The sequence below is a fragment of the Eubalaena glacialis genome, chromosome 15 (assembly GCF_028564815.1).
Source record: "Eubalaena glacialis isolate mEubGla1 chromosome 15, mEubGla1.1.hap2.+ XY, whole genome shotgun sequence".
Taxonomy (NCBI): Eukaryota; Metazoa; Chordata; class Mammalia; order Artiodactyla; family Balaenidae; genus Eubalaena; species Eubalaena glacialis.
In genome coordinates, this window is record NC_083730.1 from 28,135,950 (window position 1) to 28,151,959 (window position 16,010).

Genomic DNA, 16,010 nt, shown 5'->3' on the forward strand with positions numbered 1-16,010 from the left:
TGGCACCTTCTGGGGCCTGGGGAAGGTTGGCAGCTGCTTTTTCAGCATATCTGTGTTGATTATACCTGGAAACACAGTCCTGACTCTCGAATCGTTCCAGAAGCGTGGCGAATTTTCCCTCCTGCCATCTGCTTCTTTGCATTCCCCCACCTCCATTGACATGGACACCTGATTCCCTTCCTGGAGGATTTATTTCATCCTGTCTGGAATGGCTCACCCTTTTGACACCCAGAACCCAGAGGGGCATCGACATTTACACACTGATGAAAGCCCTTGGACAGGATCTAAGGACAGTCTCCCAGACCTTGAACTGAAGCCTCACCATTAGCAACTGCCATTGGTGATGCCCCCCTGAGCTGCTCTTAGATTCTGGGTCAGGGTAAAAACATGGTCTTTTCCCTCAAGGTGCTCACGGTCCAAGAGAGGACAGACATTGCCATAGTACAGGGTATTCACAAAGAGGGTGGAGGGCATGATGGCTCAGAGCTCCCGTCTCAAGTCACAGAGTCCTAGGTTCAAATCCCAACAATGCCACCTACTAGCTATGGACAAAATCCTTCTTCAGACTGTGTCTTCGTGTGCATATACCTTACAGTTAGTATCTTATTTAAAATTCATAACACCCTGAGGAAGTAAGGTCTATTATTATCTCCGCTTTACACCTACAACGAAGGTCAGGGTGAACTTTCATGACCCTGAGTAGTCTCCTCCTCTGTTTCTTGATCTCAGGCCAGCAACTTCCCTTTCTCAACCTGTTTGCTCAGACTGTGTTGGCTCTAGTGTCTGGCAGGCAGTGCTCTGAAAGCTGTTCTCTCCGACACTAATAAACCATGAAGAGGTTTCAAGGGACCCATGGGAAATGGGATTGAAGCCTGAGGCACAGGATGAGACACCCTCTCCCCACCTGTTCCCAGATTGTGGAGTGGAAGCCAGACTACTGAGAGCAGTTTCTGGGGTTCAGGCCCCACCTCAGTTACCCCAAAAAGGACTGAATAGGACTGCTCTCGCCAGAGCCCCAGGGCCTGCCTGCCTGCCTGCTGCCTTGAGGGCTTCTCCTTTCTCCCAGACATATGTCTCAAGTCAGTTAGAGAGAAAATTGTGGATCGCCCACTAAAACATATACCAGGGTCAGAGGAAACCTCAGGGCCCGTGCCTCTTCCCCCTCACCTGCTCTCTTTCACCCTTTCCTTCAGTTTTCTCCATGCCACCCAAACCCCATTGGGTCTAAAGCCCCAGCCTCTCTGGAAAGCATCACCTGTGGCCTTGCCTTGGGTTTTTCTCTCCCTGCAAACTCTGGAGAATTGAAGTCTGTGCCTTCCACTGTAGTGCAGTGATTCCCAGCGTAGTCCCCCCACCCCAAAGGCAGTTAGGGGATGTGTAAGGAATCTCATGGGCAGAGAGGAGGAACTTTTCCACCTGCTCCCTGAGGTTCAGATACATTCTGGCTGAATCAGATACAGCCAGAACGAGCCACTGTGGCTGATGGGGGTGTGCTGTAGCCCTCAGGAGTTTTGAGATGGATAAATGGCTGAGAAACACCATATCTCAGGGACCGCTATTTGCCTCTTTGGGCTCTAACTCCTTAATATGTATCTATCTGGTGTCTCCAGCTAAGCTCAGGTTTCTCTGAGGGTAACACTTTCACTTGTGCCTGCGCACTTGGTAACTTCGGTGGGGCTTGGGTGAAGATCGATAGGACGTGGGCTCGTGTGTGTATGGGTTGTGTGCAGACACACCCACTCATGAAGACCAGCAGCAGAGATGGGTGGAAAGAGCTCTCCTGGGGCACAGAGAGCTGGCTTCTAGACTTGCCCCTCTGTAATTGTGCCCCTTAGGCAGGTTACTTGTCCTCTGGGTTGCCTCCTCATCTTACCAGAAAACCCGGATGTTGTCCAAGGTCCCTTGAGGCGCTAGCTTCCTCTGGTACTCTGCTAGCTAAGCATCTCTCGGCCCTTTCACCTGGCTCCATGTTTCTTCCGCCCAATGATCCCCTTGATGCTGGGTCACCTTTAGTGTGACATTCATGGGGCACAGCGCCCACATGCAGTTGATAAGCACACTGCAGACTTACACAGGCTGAGAACGCCGGGCTACCCATGCCTTTCTGGCCCCAGGGAGGCTCAGGGCACATCCCTGAGGCTGGAGGTGGGATGGGGGTGGCCTTGAAAGATCAGGGGTGGGGACATGGAGGTAGACAGGCAGGATAAGATGGAGTAGATTTGGAGTGACCCAGTGTTGGGGCTTGAAGGAGCATAAGCCAAGGGCTCTCACCGGTAGGGAGGCACGGGCAAGACCTGTTTAGGGCAGACATGGCTTTCTCACTGCCAATATGACATCATTTCCTGCCTTCTGGCCAAGTAATTGTCCCTATCCTGGTGCCTACCCACAGACCCTCCCACCTTGAAAAGCACTGAGTTGATCACGTGGCTTAAATCAGTACCGAGCCCACATCGCAACAGGAGAGCCTGCCAGCTTGGCAGTGAGACAGGCCTCTGAAGGCAGGAGCTGAGTTCCAGCTGGCCTGGGGGCTGTGCACACGCCAGGGCTGTCAGAGCGCAGGCACAACAGTTCATCAGGGTTTCAGACCAGGCCTCACTGACAGCCGAGAGGGCCCGTGCATTCAGAAGGGCCCGGAGTGAGGTGGGTCCAGCCACCACCCCTGCTCCCAGCTGGGACCTGTTCGTTAGGGACAAGCCTTCTTCTAAGGAGCATTTAGTCTTCTTTGGTGGATTAATAATAAATACGACTGCAACCAGTTTTGTGTTGTGCTCCAAAGAGACTGAGGGGCTGGTAGTTGGAGGAAAGGGAGCCCGAAACAGCTTGGGCAGGTGGGCTGCAGTGTGCAGGCAGCGGGGAGGCAGATGACATTCTCATTGCTTCCCAGTCTGGAGCAAATGGATTGGCTTTTTATTTTTTGGGCTCTACCAAATGAGACAGCCAGTGCTGGGGGCCCAAAGTTGCCCAGAGCTGGGGACCAGGTAAAAATGACATTGTGTTCCTCTGGCACAATCACTGTTTCCACTCCTGTTTATTTCATCAGGTAACTGGGTTATAATTTCCAGCCCAGGCCATGCTACACAATGATTATGACACAGCTCCGGGTGTGCACCAGGTCTTGGCAAGACCGTGTTGGGCACAGTGCCCAGGGTGCATTTGAAAAAAGGACAACACAAGAAAGGGATCGTGATTAACGTCTTAGGGGCACGTGCAGACTGTGCTGACCTGCAGGGGATTACGGACAAGCCAGAGGACTGCATGGTACAGGAGCAAATGCAAGCAGCCTGGGTGACTGATGCAAAAGACATCCATTGTGAGAGCCTTGCCAAATAAACCGGCAGCCCTGACCTACTCCCAGATTCTACTGGATGATATCATAGAGTAGCTAGATCATTAATTTAAAAATATAGCTCTCTGGGTCAGAAAGCACATGGGCTGTGCACTCTGGGTTCTAGTTCTGGCTTTGCCCCCAGCAGGGATGGGACATGGGGCAGAGCTCAGTTCCTCTCCTGTCCTCAGTTTCTTCCTCTGTGGAGTAGGGGCACTAGGTGGCCTCTTGGGTCTTTTCAGTACTAGTAGAGTGTTTATTTTCACAAGCCAACAGAGGATTGTCTGGGGCTAGCCTTCCTCTACGGAGGCAGGAGGAGAGTGGCTTTTGGCCCCTCCCCTTCTGCAGTGGATGCTTCTTCCCCATTTCATCCTCACCCCCTAGTTTCTATTCTTTTACACATGCCCGTCTCCCCACCAAGAGCTCTGTCTCTGAACCCCCAATCTCTGTGGTCAAAACCTGGCTCTGCCTTTCTACCAGTTAAGCATGTACAGATGCCTTAATCTCTGTACCTCTATTTCCTCATCTGTAAAGTGGGGATAACATTAATTCCCACTTCAGAAAGTGCTTGAGCTGGTTAATTAGGGGAGTGAACATTAAAGGACTTAGTGCAGTGTAGAACATAGAATAAATGGTCAGTACATGAGGCAAGTCTGGTTGTCGCTGTTGATACAAAGCCAGTGTTTCTCCCCCTGCTGCTTCTTCCACATCTAGGCTCACGCTGACACTGAGATGCACAGACTCAAGATTCTGGCCTCTCAGACTCAGAAAGGACTTTGGAGGCACTAAGTGCCAGGATCCCCTCTAGAATCCGGCAGGCTCATCTAGACAACTGGGGATAGGCTCATGACCTTGACGGCAGCCAAAGCTTGCGAGGGGCACCACTCTTCCCAAACCCCTTCCCTCTCCCTGACATTTCCCCTGAACCCAGCTCAAATGTTACTCAGGGTCCCCTGAGCTCTATTTGCTGTGGCTGCTGCATGGGAATCATGATTCCTTGGAACCCTACAGAGGTGGTCCTGGGTCCACAGACTCACAGCCACGAGGGCTTCGGGGTGGGGAGAGCAGGGCCAGCCCCGCAGCACTCTCCTCCTCTGAACTTCACAGCAGCTTCCCACCCACCCCATCTGCTGCCTCCTAGCATTGCAGAAAGTCATCTCCGGAAAGAGTGGGAAGAAGAGAGCTGCTTTGAATGAGGCCCCAGTGAAGAGTATCAGATAATTTCCAAAAACGACCTTATCTACCCTCCTCTGTGTTACAGAGAAGAAATCAGAAGCCCAGGGAAGTTGAACAAGCTGCTTTTGGTCACACAGTGTAACTATAGGCAGAGCTAGAGCTTTGGGCTCAAGAGGCCGGCTCATGCTCCTCCAATGTCATTCAGTGATTCAGTGGGCAGTGCGCATTTATTGGGAATCTTCTCTGCACCAGATCCTGGGCTCTGGGTAAATATATAAGGCCTTTTCTCTGTAGGAGCTTAGAGTCTAGAGGGGAGAGAGTCAGGCCAGTAAATAATCACAGTACAAAGGGATAGAATGTTGTAGGTGGGGGATGACCCAGCCCAATGGAAGCACAGAGGAAGGAGGAATCAGGAGGGCTTCATAGAGGAGGTGATGCTCAATCTGCGACTTCATGGGTGAGGAGTTCGCCAGGCTTTCAAACAGAATGAGGGCACTTTAGGAACTGATGGGTCCTGGTGGCACAGTGTCTCATTCACAAAGCTGGGGTCAGACCCTCAAATTTGCAGCTTCACTGTGGCCTCAGGTTCCCTGGGACCACTGCCAGCAACATTCTCTTTCAACGAACCAGCCAGAACCTTTGGGGGAATGCATGGAATTGTATATTTGCCCCATACTTGGTTATTTTGGTTTTCAAATAGGTGTTTATAATAACCTTTGTTTCTATTTTTGGAAATTGCACTTTCGCAGAGCTATATTATGTAATCATGAAAATGTGAATTTATGATACAGATATTGCCTTGGCCTGTGGGTGTCCATTCCAGCCACCAATGGTTTCCTACTTGACCCCTCCCCTGAGCATCAAGTGTTTTCCAGATTCTTTTCCATTATAGGTTATTACAAGATATTGAATATAGTTCCCTGTGCTAGACTGTAGGTCCTTGTTGTTTATCTAGTTTATACATAGTAGTTTGTATCTGTTAATCCCAAATTTATCCCTCCCCTGCTTTCTCCTTTGGTAACCATTAGTTTGTTTTCTATGTCTGTAAGTCTATTTCTGTTTCATAAATAAGTTCATTTGTACCATTTTTTTAGATTCCACATATAAGTGATATCATATGGTATTTGTCTTTCTCTGTCTTACTTCACTTAATGTGATAATCTCTGGGTGCATCCATGTTGTTGCAAATAGCATTATTTCATTCTTTTTTTCTGGCTGAGTAATAGTCCATTGTATATACGTGCCACATCTTCATTATCCATTCATCTGTTGATGGACATTTAGGTCCATGTCTTGGCTATTGTAAATAGTGCTGCTGTCAACATTGGGGTGCATGTATCTTTTCAAATTAGAGTTTTTGTTTTTTCTAGATATATGCCCAGGAGTGGGATTGCTGGGTCATACGGTAACTGTATTTTTAGTTTTTTAAGGAGCCTCCATGCTGTTCTCCATAGTGGATGTACCAATTTAACATTCCCACCAACAGTGTAGGAGAGTTCCCTTTTCTCCACACCCTCTCCAGCATTTGTTATTTGTAGACTTTTTGATGATGGCCATTTTGACTGGAATGAGGTGTTACCTCACTGTAGTTTTGATTTGTATTTCTCTAATAATTAACAATGTTGAGCAACTTTTCATGTGCCTGTTGGCCTCATGTGCCTATATGTCTTCTTTGGAAAAATGTCTGTTTAGGTCTTCTGCCCATTTTTTGATTGGCTTCTTTGTTTTCTTTTCTTTTTTTTAAATTAAGCTGTGTAAGCTGTTTGTATGTTTCGGACATAGGGAGGTATTATCACATCCCCATTTTGCAGATGAAGGAAAGGAAGGCACAAAAAGGTTAAGTAATTTGTTTATAAGTGATGGAGCCAAAAGTGAACCCAGAGACTTGAACTTAATCACTGTGTAGGACAGCTTTAGAGACACCTCTGTCAACATTTTGGTGAATTTCTTTTCTATTCTTTTTTTGTGCATGAATGTATTAAACACTATATATTGATGAAAAATGGTACTATATTATAGTCAGATTTATAACCAGTTTTTTTCACTTAATAGCATTGACTAATCTTCTAAACTATTATTTTAAATGGCTGCATGGTATTCCATGAATGAGTGAATACTATAATTCACCCCCAACAATCCCTCATTTTGGGTATTTTGAAGTTGTTCTCAATTTCTTGTTATTATTAACAGTGTTGTGATAGACATCTTTTTAGGTAATCTATGAACACAATTATTTCCCAGCATAAACTAATTGTTATGCACAGGGATTGAACTGTTGGCTCAAGGGGTTCGCAGAATGATAAGTCTTTTGACACATATTACTCACCTCGGGCAGCAACTGAGAAGTGCTGGCTTCCCAGCGCTGTGGGAGGATAAACTCCAGCCATGGAGTGGAATCTGGGTTGGAAAGAGAAGAAATGCAGCCACAGTTGCTGAGTGTGCGGGTGGAAGGGAAGGACCTTCGGCGGCGCAGCAGGAGTGGGGCAGGCGAGCAATGGGGGTGCATGTGGAAATAGCTCCGTGGGGCTTGGCAATGAGGGAGGTGAGCACGAGGAAGAGTAAAAGCTTATCTACTCCATACTGTTAAAACACCTGATAGCATTAGGCTGACATCACGGTTTCCTAGGAAATATATGAGCTGTATATTTATTTGGGGGTGGGGGGGATGAAAAGAGCAGAGTATTTTTTCTTGATTACCACCCAAGAGCGACTATTCATGACTGAGTGATGTTTTAATGTCATGTAACCAGGCTCAGCTGAGTTCAACCCACGGCCTGTGTTCTAGCACGTGTTAAGTGCCAAATAAGTGATGCAGACCCCAGAAGTTCTGGAGTGGAGCACTTAGGGCTTGGGAGGTAGGGCCCTTCAGAGAGAATCTGGGGTTTAAGCTACACCCGGTAGGGTGGGTGGAATGACAGCTAAGGAGAGAGCCTTCTTGTCTGGATCCCTTGAGTCCAGGTCTGGGCTTCAATCTTTTCCAACTGTGAAAACTTAAGTGTCTCAACCTCCTGCTTCCATCGATTGCCTCATCAGTAGATGGTGATAATAGTCATTGTGAGGATTACATGAGATAATAGGTGTGCTGGCCCACACTAGGTTCTCAGCAAGCCCTGGAGACTCTTATTATCTTGATTAGTGGGTGTGTCTGCAAGGGCAGCGAGGTCGAGGGCCTTATAGAGAAAGCAGAGGTGTTCCAGTCCTGTTTAAAGAACAGGGTGAATCTGGGTGAGAGATTTGGGTCTCTGGACCCGAGGGAAGAAAGAGGAAACTGTCTGGGGACAGCACTGGGGGAGGGAGAATTCGAGTCCATGGGCCTGGGAGGGCATTCACTGATCAGTGGCCATGACCTAGCTCTCAGCATGGAGCCTTGGCTCCCATCCTTGGGTTCTGCAGACCACATTCTCCCCATACCCACGCAGGCTTGAGTAGTTAGGGGCATTCCCTGGCTGGGGGGAGAACGTTCCCCCTCGGCTCCCACCCCCAGGGCAGCCCCCCCTGAATCTCTCTCCCTGCCATTTTCATCTCCTCCCATGCAGCGCCTGTGAGATCTCACTTCTGTGTGTTGGCATCCTGGCTCTGGGTGAGCGGAAGTGCCGGGTGTCAGGGTGTGAACCTGGCAGATGCGATTCGGGGTGGGGTAAAATCAAGACCCGTCATCCTCCTTCCAACCCTCCTCCCCAGTCTCACCTGCCAAAATAAATAAAGCCACGTTCTAATTAAACAGGATCTGGGGATGGGCGAAAGGCAGGGAAAGAAACTCAGCCCATCATTAGCTCATTCAGGATTCTCTGCTTCCTGAAAAAGCCTGGACCACGTGAGCTGCTCGGAGGCTCCAACCATGTTGGGCATGGGATGGTCTCTTCCTTGGCAAGTGGGACAGAGGCTTAGTTATGGGGTCTTTGCTAGGCTTCTGCTGCTGGGCACACGAAGAGCAACTCAGCCGGCTCAGTTGTGCACGTGGCACCAGGACTTGGGGCTTCCGGCCCCCTCAGGGCTCTGCCTCCCCCTGCCACCCAGGGTTGCTCTCTGGAGATGTGTCCCGTCACTGCTGTGTGCTGACTGTTCCAGACAGCGTGCCGGGGAGGCTGTGGGAGTCGCTGGCACACCTGGCGGCGCAGGAGGCATCTGGGGCCTGCCAGTGCCTGCCTTTTCTGGAAGCCTGCACAGGCAGCTTCCAGCTGGTCCGCAGGGGCCAGATATCCTGTTTGGAAGGAGTAGCCTTGTGCCTCTGCAATGGGGCGTGCAGAAGCAAAAAAGGACAAGGGCAAGGCTGGACTTGGGTATCCCCTGGGCAGGGCAAGAAGGACACAGACAACCCAATGATGTGGCCTTGAGGTAGCAATCTGTCTTTAAGCTGTAAATGATACTATCTGTACAGGACCCCAGCTCAACGCTGTTTGGCTTTGGAAGGCACCATGTGATCGGCACCGTGATCTGTATCTGGTGTATATTGTTCAGATCAACGTTTCAATTAGTTTGTCCACTTCGAGCTCCCGCTGCCCTTTAGTGGAAGGAGGCTACTACCTGAAAGGTAGGGTTGCTGAGTTCAGATGTACAGGCTATGCACTGCACAAGTGCAACTATGTAAGGAGATTCCTTTCACATCATAGAGCTTGTAGATTTATGCATTTATTATGACAGTTATCCAACAGATGGCAGTAACGTGTCTTGAGGAAGGGATCCCTTTATCTAATTTGCACAAAGGCACCGTTTGGGCTAACGGTAACCCTGCTGAAAGGCCAGAGAGAAATCAGTTCTAGGGAGAAGTTTATAACAGATAATATGCCAAATGGGTAAACCACAGGCCAACTCTAGGGCCGGGGTGGGCCATCTCCAGTCCCTGTTTCTCCCATGCTCACTCAGGAAGGGGGATGAACTCCTTGTTACCTCCTCCTCCGGCCTGACCTTCCCCTCTCTTCCCATCTCTGCTCCTTGCTCGTTCACAACCAGGCAATGAGCTGAAAGGCATAACACCTAAGGTTGCAGAACTGGACCTGCCATCATCCCCACCTTCAGAAAACCCCAGACCAGACCCCCTTCTCCACTGGACTCAAGGGAACACCAGACTCAGCCTAGTCACACAACATTGTAAGAGCAGGAAAAATGGAGCACAGGACCTGCTCCTTCTCACCCCTTCCACCCCAACAGAGCAAGGGCAATAGTTCCCCCACCTTCAGAGCCCTGAGCTGCTTAGCTAGTGGTTAGGATGTGCTGTGATTATCCTGCAACCAGCAGCTGACTCCCCTGCGCCAGGCAGCTCTGTTCCCATCCAGGCCACAGAGAGCAGAGTCGCCTGCAGTCCTCTGCCAGAAACACACAGGACGGTGCCTGAGAGCACAAGAGAACACAGGGCAGGGGGTGGCCAGACCCGGCCTTCTACCTGTCTTTGTGTGGACCATGAGCCTAGAAAGGCTTTTACATATTTAAAGGGTTGAAAAGAAATCAAAACAAGAATAATATTTCATGACACAGGAAAGTTCTGTGAAGTTCAAGTGTCCATGTCCATAAATAAAGTTTTCTTAGAAAAAAAAAACTTTCTTTTTTTTCCCCAAGAAAAGTGGGCTGGGCCCAGTTTTCCAGCTGGACCCATTTGCTTATGTAGTATTTACATAGGATTGTATCCAGCTGCTTTGGTGCTACAGCACCAGAGCTGAGTAGTTGCAACAGAGACCAAGTGGCCTGCAAGCCCTAGAATATTTATTATCTGGCACTTACAGAAAACTGTTGCTGACCTCTGGCCAAGAGCATGAGAGCCCATGAGCTATTCTGGAAACAGCCCTGGATTTGGAGACAAGAGACATGGCTTTGAGCCCTGCTGGCAACGTTTAGCAGCTGTGTGTCCTCAGCTAGGCCACCTTGCTCTCTGAGCCCCAGTACCTCGTCTGTCAGTAAGAATGTCCACAGTACCTGCCTCCTCACGTGGCCCTTGCATGGATCAGACTCCATCAAGGACACGCAAGTGCCTTGTGAACTGCAACACCTGTGTGAAGGTTTAGTATTATTTGCCAGGGAAGGTGAGTCATTCCTGGCCTCTTCTTTCCACCTTTCTTCTCATCATCTTTCTCCAGACTGCCTTGCTCCCTTGACCTCTGGGGCAGGGATTATTCCTGGCCCTTCCCCTTTCCCCCTGGCCGAACCACCCACTGTGCCAGAAAGGCAAGTTTGCGTTTGTTGAAACTCTGATCACGGGAAATTGGGGGGCTCTCACGTGACCACTTAAGAGGAAGCCTTGCTGTACTGTGCTGGCCGTCTGCCAATGGCGAGGGAACGGAGCCCTGCTTTTATTCTTTCATCAATATATGCACTTCATCACAACTTAGAATGGGCGCTGGGCCCTAGGGCTTGCTTGGAAAATGGCAAATCAGATATTATGGGGTTCTGCCTGAAGAGGAAATATGGGAAAAAGGAGAGAGAACAGTAATAAAAGAAGCTTCTTTGTCTGTCTGTGGGGCCTTTTAAAGAGCAGATTTAAAAGGCAGTTCTTGGCCTCTCCTCAGTGTGATCAAGGGTGATCTATCCATCCAGCCAGCTACATGGGGACCCAGCGCCTCATCTTGCTGTAGAAAGTTCCACAGAGTTTAGAAGACAGTCTAGCCTTGTTCCAGAATCTACTTCCTCCTGCATTCTGTTCATCTGGCTTCCTGATCCCTGGGCACGGGCCCCTGATAGCCTCACCTGGCAAGGCCTGGAAGCTTTCTCTGGCCTATTGGCCCCTGACCCTTGGCTAATCACCCTGCCGCCTCACTTTGGCCCTGGTACTCTGCTTCTCTGGTCTTTCCAAGGATGAGGATGTGTGTTCCCAAAGCCCTTCGTGGGCTCCTGCTTCCCAGGCCTCGTCTGCATGGGCCTTGGGTACCTCTCCCATCCTCTGAGATGTTTCCTTGTTCTCCTGGCTTCCCTCCATAGTCTGCAAGGCTGTCTTTCCTGGTCAAATGTCATGGAATTGCAGATTGAAGAGGACCCTTAGTGTTCTCACATCCCTCACCTCTGCCATTTTCTCCACAGCATCCCTGACAGGTGGCTCCCCACCAATGTGCTTGGCATAGAGAGACTGCTTAGGTGTCTCTGGGATTGGGAAACTCACTTCCCCCGAGGGCATCCCAGTCCTTTGTTGGATAGCCCTAGATACTAGAAAATGTTTCTTTTGGTGAGCTAAATTATTCCTCTTTATAATTCAACCCACTAATTCAAATTCCGCCTTCTGGAATGATTCAGAGTGTCTGCTACTCTGAATCATTCCACAAATATTCCCCGGCCCCCTCATCCTTTCTCCTGCTTCACTGTGCCCAGTTCCCTTTGGGGTCCTGTTGCCCCTCTGACTGATGCTTAGCAGTGGCCTTCAGAGCCTCTCCCAGTCCCCATGCCACCCTGGCACCACCGGCCCTGCAGAGGGGTTTTGCCTCTGTGTGAAGTGAGCCCTGGACTGCACCTGAGAAAGAACTTGAACCAAAGTGAGTGGCTCTCAGAGGCCCTGCCAGCCAGATGAGGAAAGAACCCCTGCAGGAGGCCTGTGCACCTTGGAGGATGACCAAGAACAGGATCCGCTGGATGAACCCCCTGATGAAGGGTCCCTGGAAGGCAACCTGGAAATCTGCCTTGTTAACAAGCTCCCCTGGGAGCCTGAATGTGGCCCAAGTTTCAAGTCACTGAGCCGGGGTTTGCCTGTCTGGACTCTTCTGAAGGCCCTGGCTCCGTGTCCCATCTCAGAAGGGTCTTAGTGGTGAAGCAAGAAGGGGCGGGAATCTGAGAACAACTGTCCTACTGAAGCCTTCATTTGGGGACAAAGATTGGAGGGTCTTCCCTCTCCCTGGATGGGTTTCACCAAGTAAAGATTGAGGAGAGAAAGAGAAGACTTTGCTCCTTCTTGGCTCAATGTCCTCAGCAGGTCAAAGGCCAACCTTCAGGGCCGTGTGGGTGGAGTGTCCTCCGTGGGTCCCCTGCAGGATTCTGCACTGTGTCATCTCTAGAGGGCAGCCCTGTACTGCTGGACAAGATTCGAGATGGGAAGGGATGAAATTAGTTTTCTTCTCACCTTCCCACCTCAGTCCTTTGCCCTGAGCAACTTCACGAAACTTTGAGATTTAGGAAATTCAATTCAATTAGCTTTTCAATGTACTCAGTGAGACTCTAATATGTGCCCAGCACTGTGCTAGGGGCTGTGAGAGAAGCCATATGAGAGAAGGAAGTCCTGCTCCCAGACCTCTTTTAAGTTCTTGAGGAACATAGAATTCTCACCTGCAGGAAACAGCAAACAGCACAAGGAAGAGATGGTGAAACTTGGAAATCATTGACACAGACAACATGGCAGAGCCAAGGAGCACAGAGGAGCAAGACACGTGGGGGCTGGGACATGGAGGAAGGCTCTAGGGAGGAGGGGGGCAGAGGGGCCCTGATTTGGGCCTCAAATAAAACAGCTCTAATTTTTATCAGCTTCATATACTAGGCATAAGACATCTAAAAAAAAAGATGCTGGTACATGAAAAATAGAAAGCTATTGTAGGAAGGGAAAGGGAAGTGAAAGTTGTCTCAGCCCTTAGAATTGTTGGCACCCAAAGAAAATCTAGAGGAATCTCCATTTCACACCACATAGCAACCCTTGGCTTTTGCTACCCGACCCTAAGGCAGGCTCCGGTTGGGGAGACCCGGGCAGGACTCAACATGTTGTCAAGTTTACCTTGAGCTCCACCACCCCCTGACTTGAGGCCATGGCCAAGGCTGAAGCATTCTGGGGTTACAGAGAATGGATTTCTGTTCAATAAATGGAGCAAAGATACAGGAAGCTGATACAGGTCTTTAAATGAGGTAATGCCCGAACATGCATTTGCTAGCTATTATTGGTTCCTCTGGTCTTTGCATTGGCTATGGCCTTGACAACTTACATATAAATTCGATTTTTATTTGCATAATCAATTTTCCCCCATGAATTTTTATACTGTGATGCAGCATAGAGAACAGATTGGAGAAGACAGAGTAGAGGCTGGGAACCCAGTGGGAGTCATTTCAGTATCCAGGGGAGAAACGCTAGTGGTGGGTTGGTTGTATTTGGGTTGATTCATGCATCCCAAGGCAACAAGTTAGTAGATGAAAACAGAAGTCCCCTCTACCTCTGATTTCTGCTCTGCATGCAGTTCAGCCATGACCATTTAGAACCAACGTCAGGCGACTTGTGTCTTGCTTGGTTATTGAAAGTAATGGTGACAATTCATGCATTGCTGGAGGGAAGGGTGGATGGTTGGTAGCTACTTTGGCCTCTGTTCTTCTCTACTCAGGACCTGAATGAGCTGAGACTTTCTCCGTCTTCATTTCCAGGTAACAAGTATGAAGTCAAGGTATACACTGGTGATGTCATTGGTGCAGGGACTGATGCTGACGTCTTCATCAATATCTTTGGAGAGTATGGAGACACAGGTAATGGGTTTGAAATCCTTTCTTCAAAAGCCATGCCCAGAACTACTTCTTAGGTGGGCTGTTTTCCACCCTCCTGGCAGAGGAAGGCAACTCCGGTTTCCTCTAGGCTCTCCTGTTGAGCCTCTCTCTTCTTCTTGCGACGTGGTTTGTCATGGCCTTCCTTGGGCAGCATGGTGTCCGTCTTGTCAAGTTTGTGTGTGTGATGTGTTTTCAGAATAAGTTGTGCTTGGTTTTTTGGTTTATTTAAAATCATCCTGCATCCTATAACAGACCCAGGCTCCACATCTCCAGGGGACTCATCCTCACTTACTCTCTATCTCCCTAGGCTCCATGCCCATCTTGAATTATATTTTGGGATGTGACTGGGCATGGTCTGATTCATTGCAGTGATTTGGGACAGACAAGAATGGGGCCAGGGGATAGAATTACACTTGGCCTCATAGGTGGAGCAGGAACTGAGGGCACAGACACAGCTGCCGGTGTTGGAAGGAAGTTCAGGCCAGCAGAACTGAGACAGGTGGTCTTGTCCTGTTGCTGCCAATTTAAGGGAATACTATAGGAGTCAGAAAGCTACAAAGACATGAATTTTGGACACAGTATATTAAATAATTAAAAATGCATTGCTGGGATTTTAAGAAAAAAGAGAAATCTCCAGGTGTCAGAAATGAAGAGAGAACTTAAACCAAAGTATCAGCTATGAATTGATGCTGTGGATCTTGGAAGCAGGGAGCCTTTATGTTCAACAATCTATAGGATGGATTTCCATACACATTTGGGTCAGAAAATGATATTTTGGCTGTGTATGAGGCAAAATATGCAAAAAATTAGAACCACGCATAAAGCCAGGATCCCTGAAGGTTCACAGGAACATCTTCAGTGAAAAAATAGGCTAGGAAAAAAATTGCTCATCAGTATAGTAAACTTATCTCTGTAAGAACTCTAGATTAAAAAGACAGTTGATGGGAAATTGATATCTTAGGCTTACACACATGTGGGCTTGAGGTCTGATTTTACACTACAAGTGTGATTTGGGAACCCTCCCCCTCAGGTACAGAAAATTCGTTCCATGCCAGTAATACCCTTCGGTGCTTGGCAGAAGCACTTGCAAGACTTCGTGAGATTCCCACAGATAAAGTACTGGAGATGAGTTCACTTTCCAAAACTACAAAACACTCAAGAACACAATCCACCATGACTAACCATCAATAGACACAACAGACAATAAGACTAAATCCTCCAGAATTTCAGGTAATAGAGTAATCTGAGAAAGGCTATAACTTAAGTATGTTTAAACTGTCTATAGACATGAAGGAAACAGTTAAGGAAAACAACAAGGCACTATGAAAAATATAGCAAACAGAAATACAGGAAATGAAAATATAGTTACTAAATATAAACACTTAATGGATGGGTTAAACAACACAATTAGAAACTGTTGAATAGAGAATTATTGAACTGTAAGATAAATATAAACAAAATATGCAGATGTGGCAGAGACATAAAGGGTTGGAAAATATCAATGAGAGGTCATGAGATGTGGAGGAGAGAATAAGTTCTGACATGTTGAACAGGAGTTTCAGAAACAGAATATATAGAATAGGTGAGAGGAAATATTTGAATAGATAATGGCTGATCACGTTGTTTCAGAATTAAGCAAAGATATGAATCTTCAGATTAAAGTAACAAAAGACATTGAACATGATAAATAAAAACAGATCCACATTTAGATTCATTGTAGTGAAGCCAAAGGCCAAGAGAAAGATCTTAAAAGTAACCAGATTTGGTGGATTATCTTCTATAAACGCAATTAGATTGATAGCAAATTCCTATCAGCAAGCTATAGAGGATATAAGTTCATGGAATAATATCTTCAATCTTCTGGGAATTCCTTGGTGGTCCAGTGGTCGTGGAACTAAGATTCCATAAGCTGTGTGGCACGGCCAAAAAAAAAAAAGCAAAAACAAAACAAAAAACAAATAAAAAAACCCCAAACTTCAATCTTCTGAGCAAGGACATATATCAACCTAGAATTCTGTACTCAACTAGGTTATCATTCCAGAGTGAGGGCAAAATTAATGGATTTCCAAGCAAACAAAGAGAA

The 16,010-nt window shown here is 47.9% G+C and overlaps 1 protein-coding gene across 2 annotated transcripts in view; it reads left to right on the forward strand.

The window, feature by feature from the left end:
- The window catches only part of LOXHD1 (lipoxygenase homology PLAT domains 1), a 216,302-nt gene that overhangs the window by 22,943 nt on the left and 177,349 nt on the right, over window positions 1-16,010 (forward strand). For both annotated transcript variants that reach the window (XM_061169894.1, XM_061169895.1), the window contains exon 5: window positions 13,811-13,909. In XM_061169894.1, the coding sequence (XP_061025877.1) occupies window positions 13,811-13,909 (99 nt within the window). The remainder of the gene's footprint in view (window positions 1-13,810; window positions 13,910-16,010) is intronic.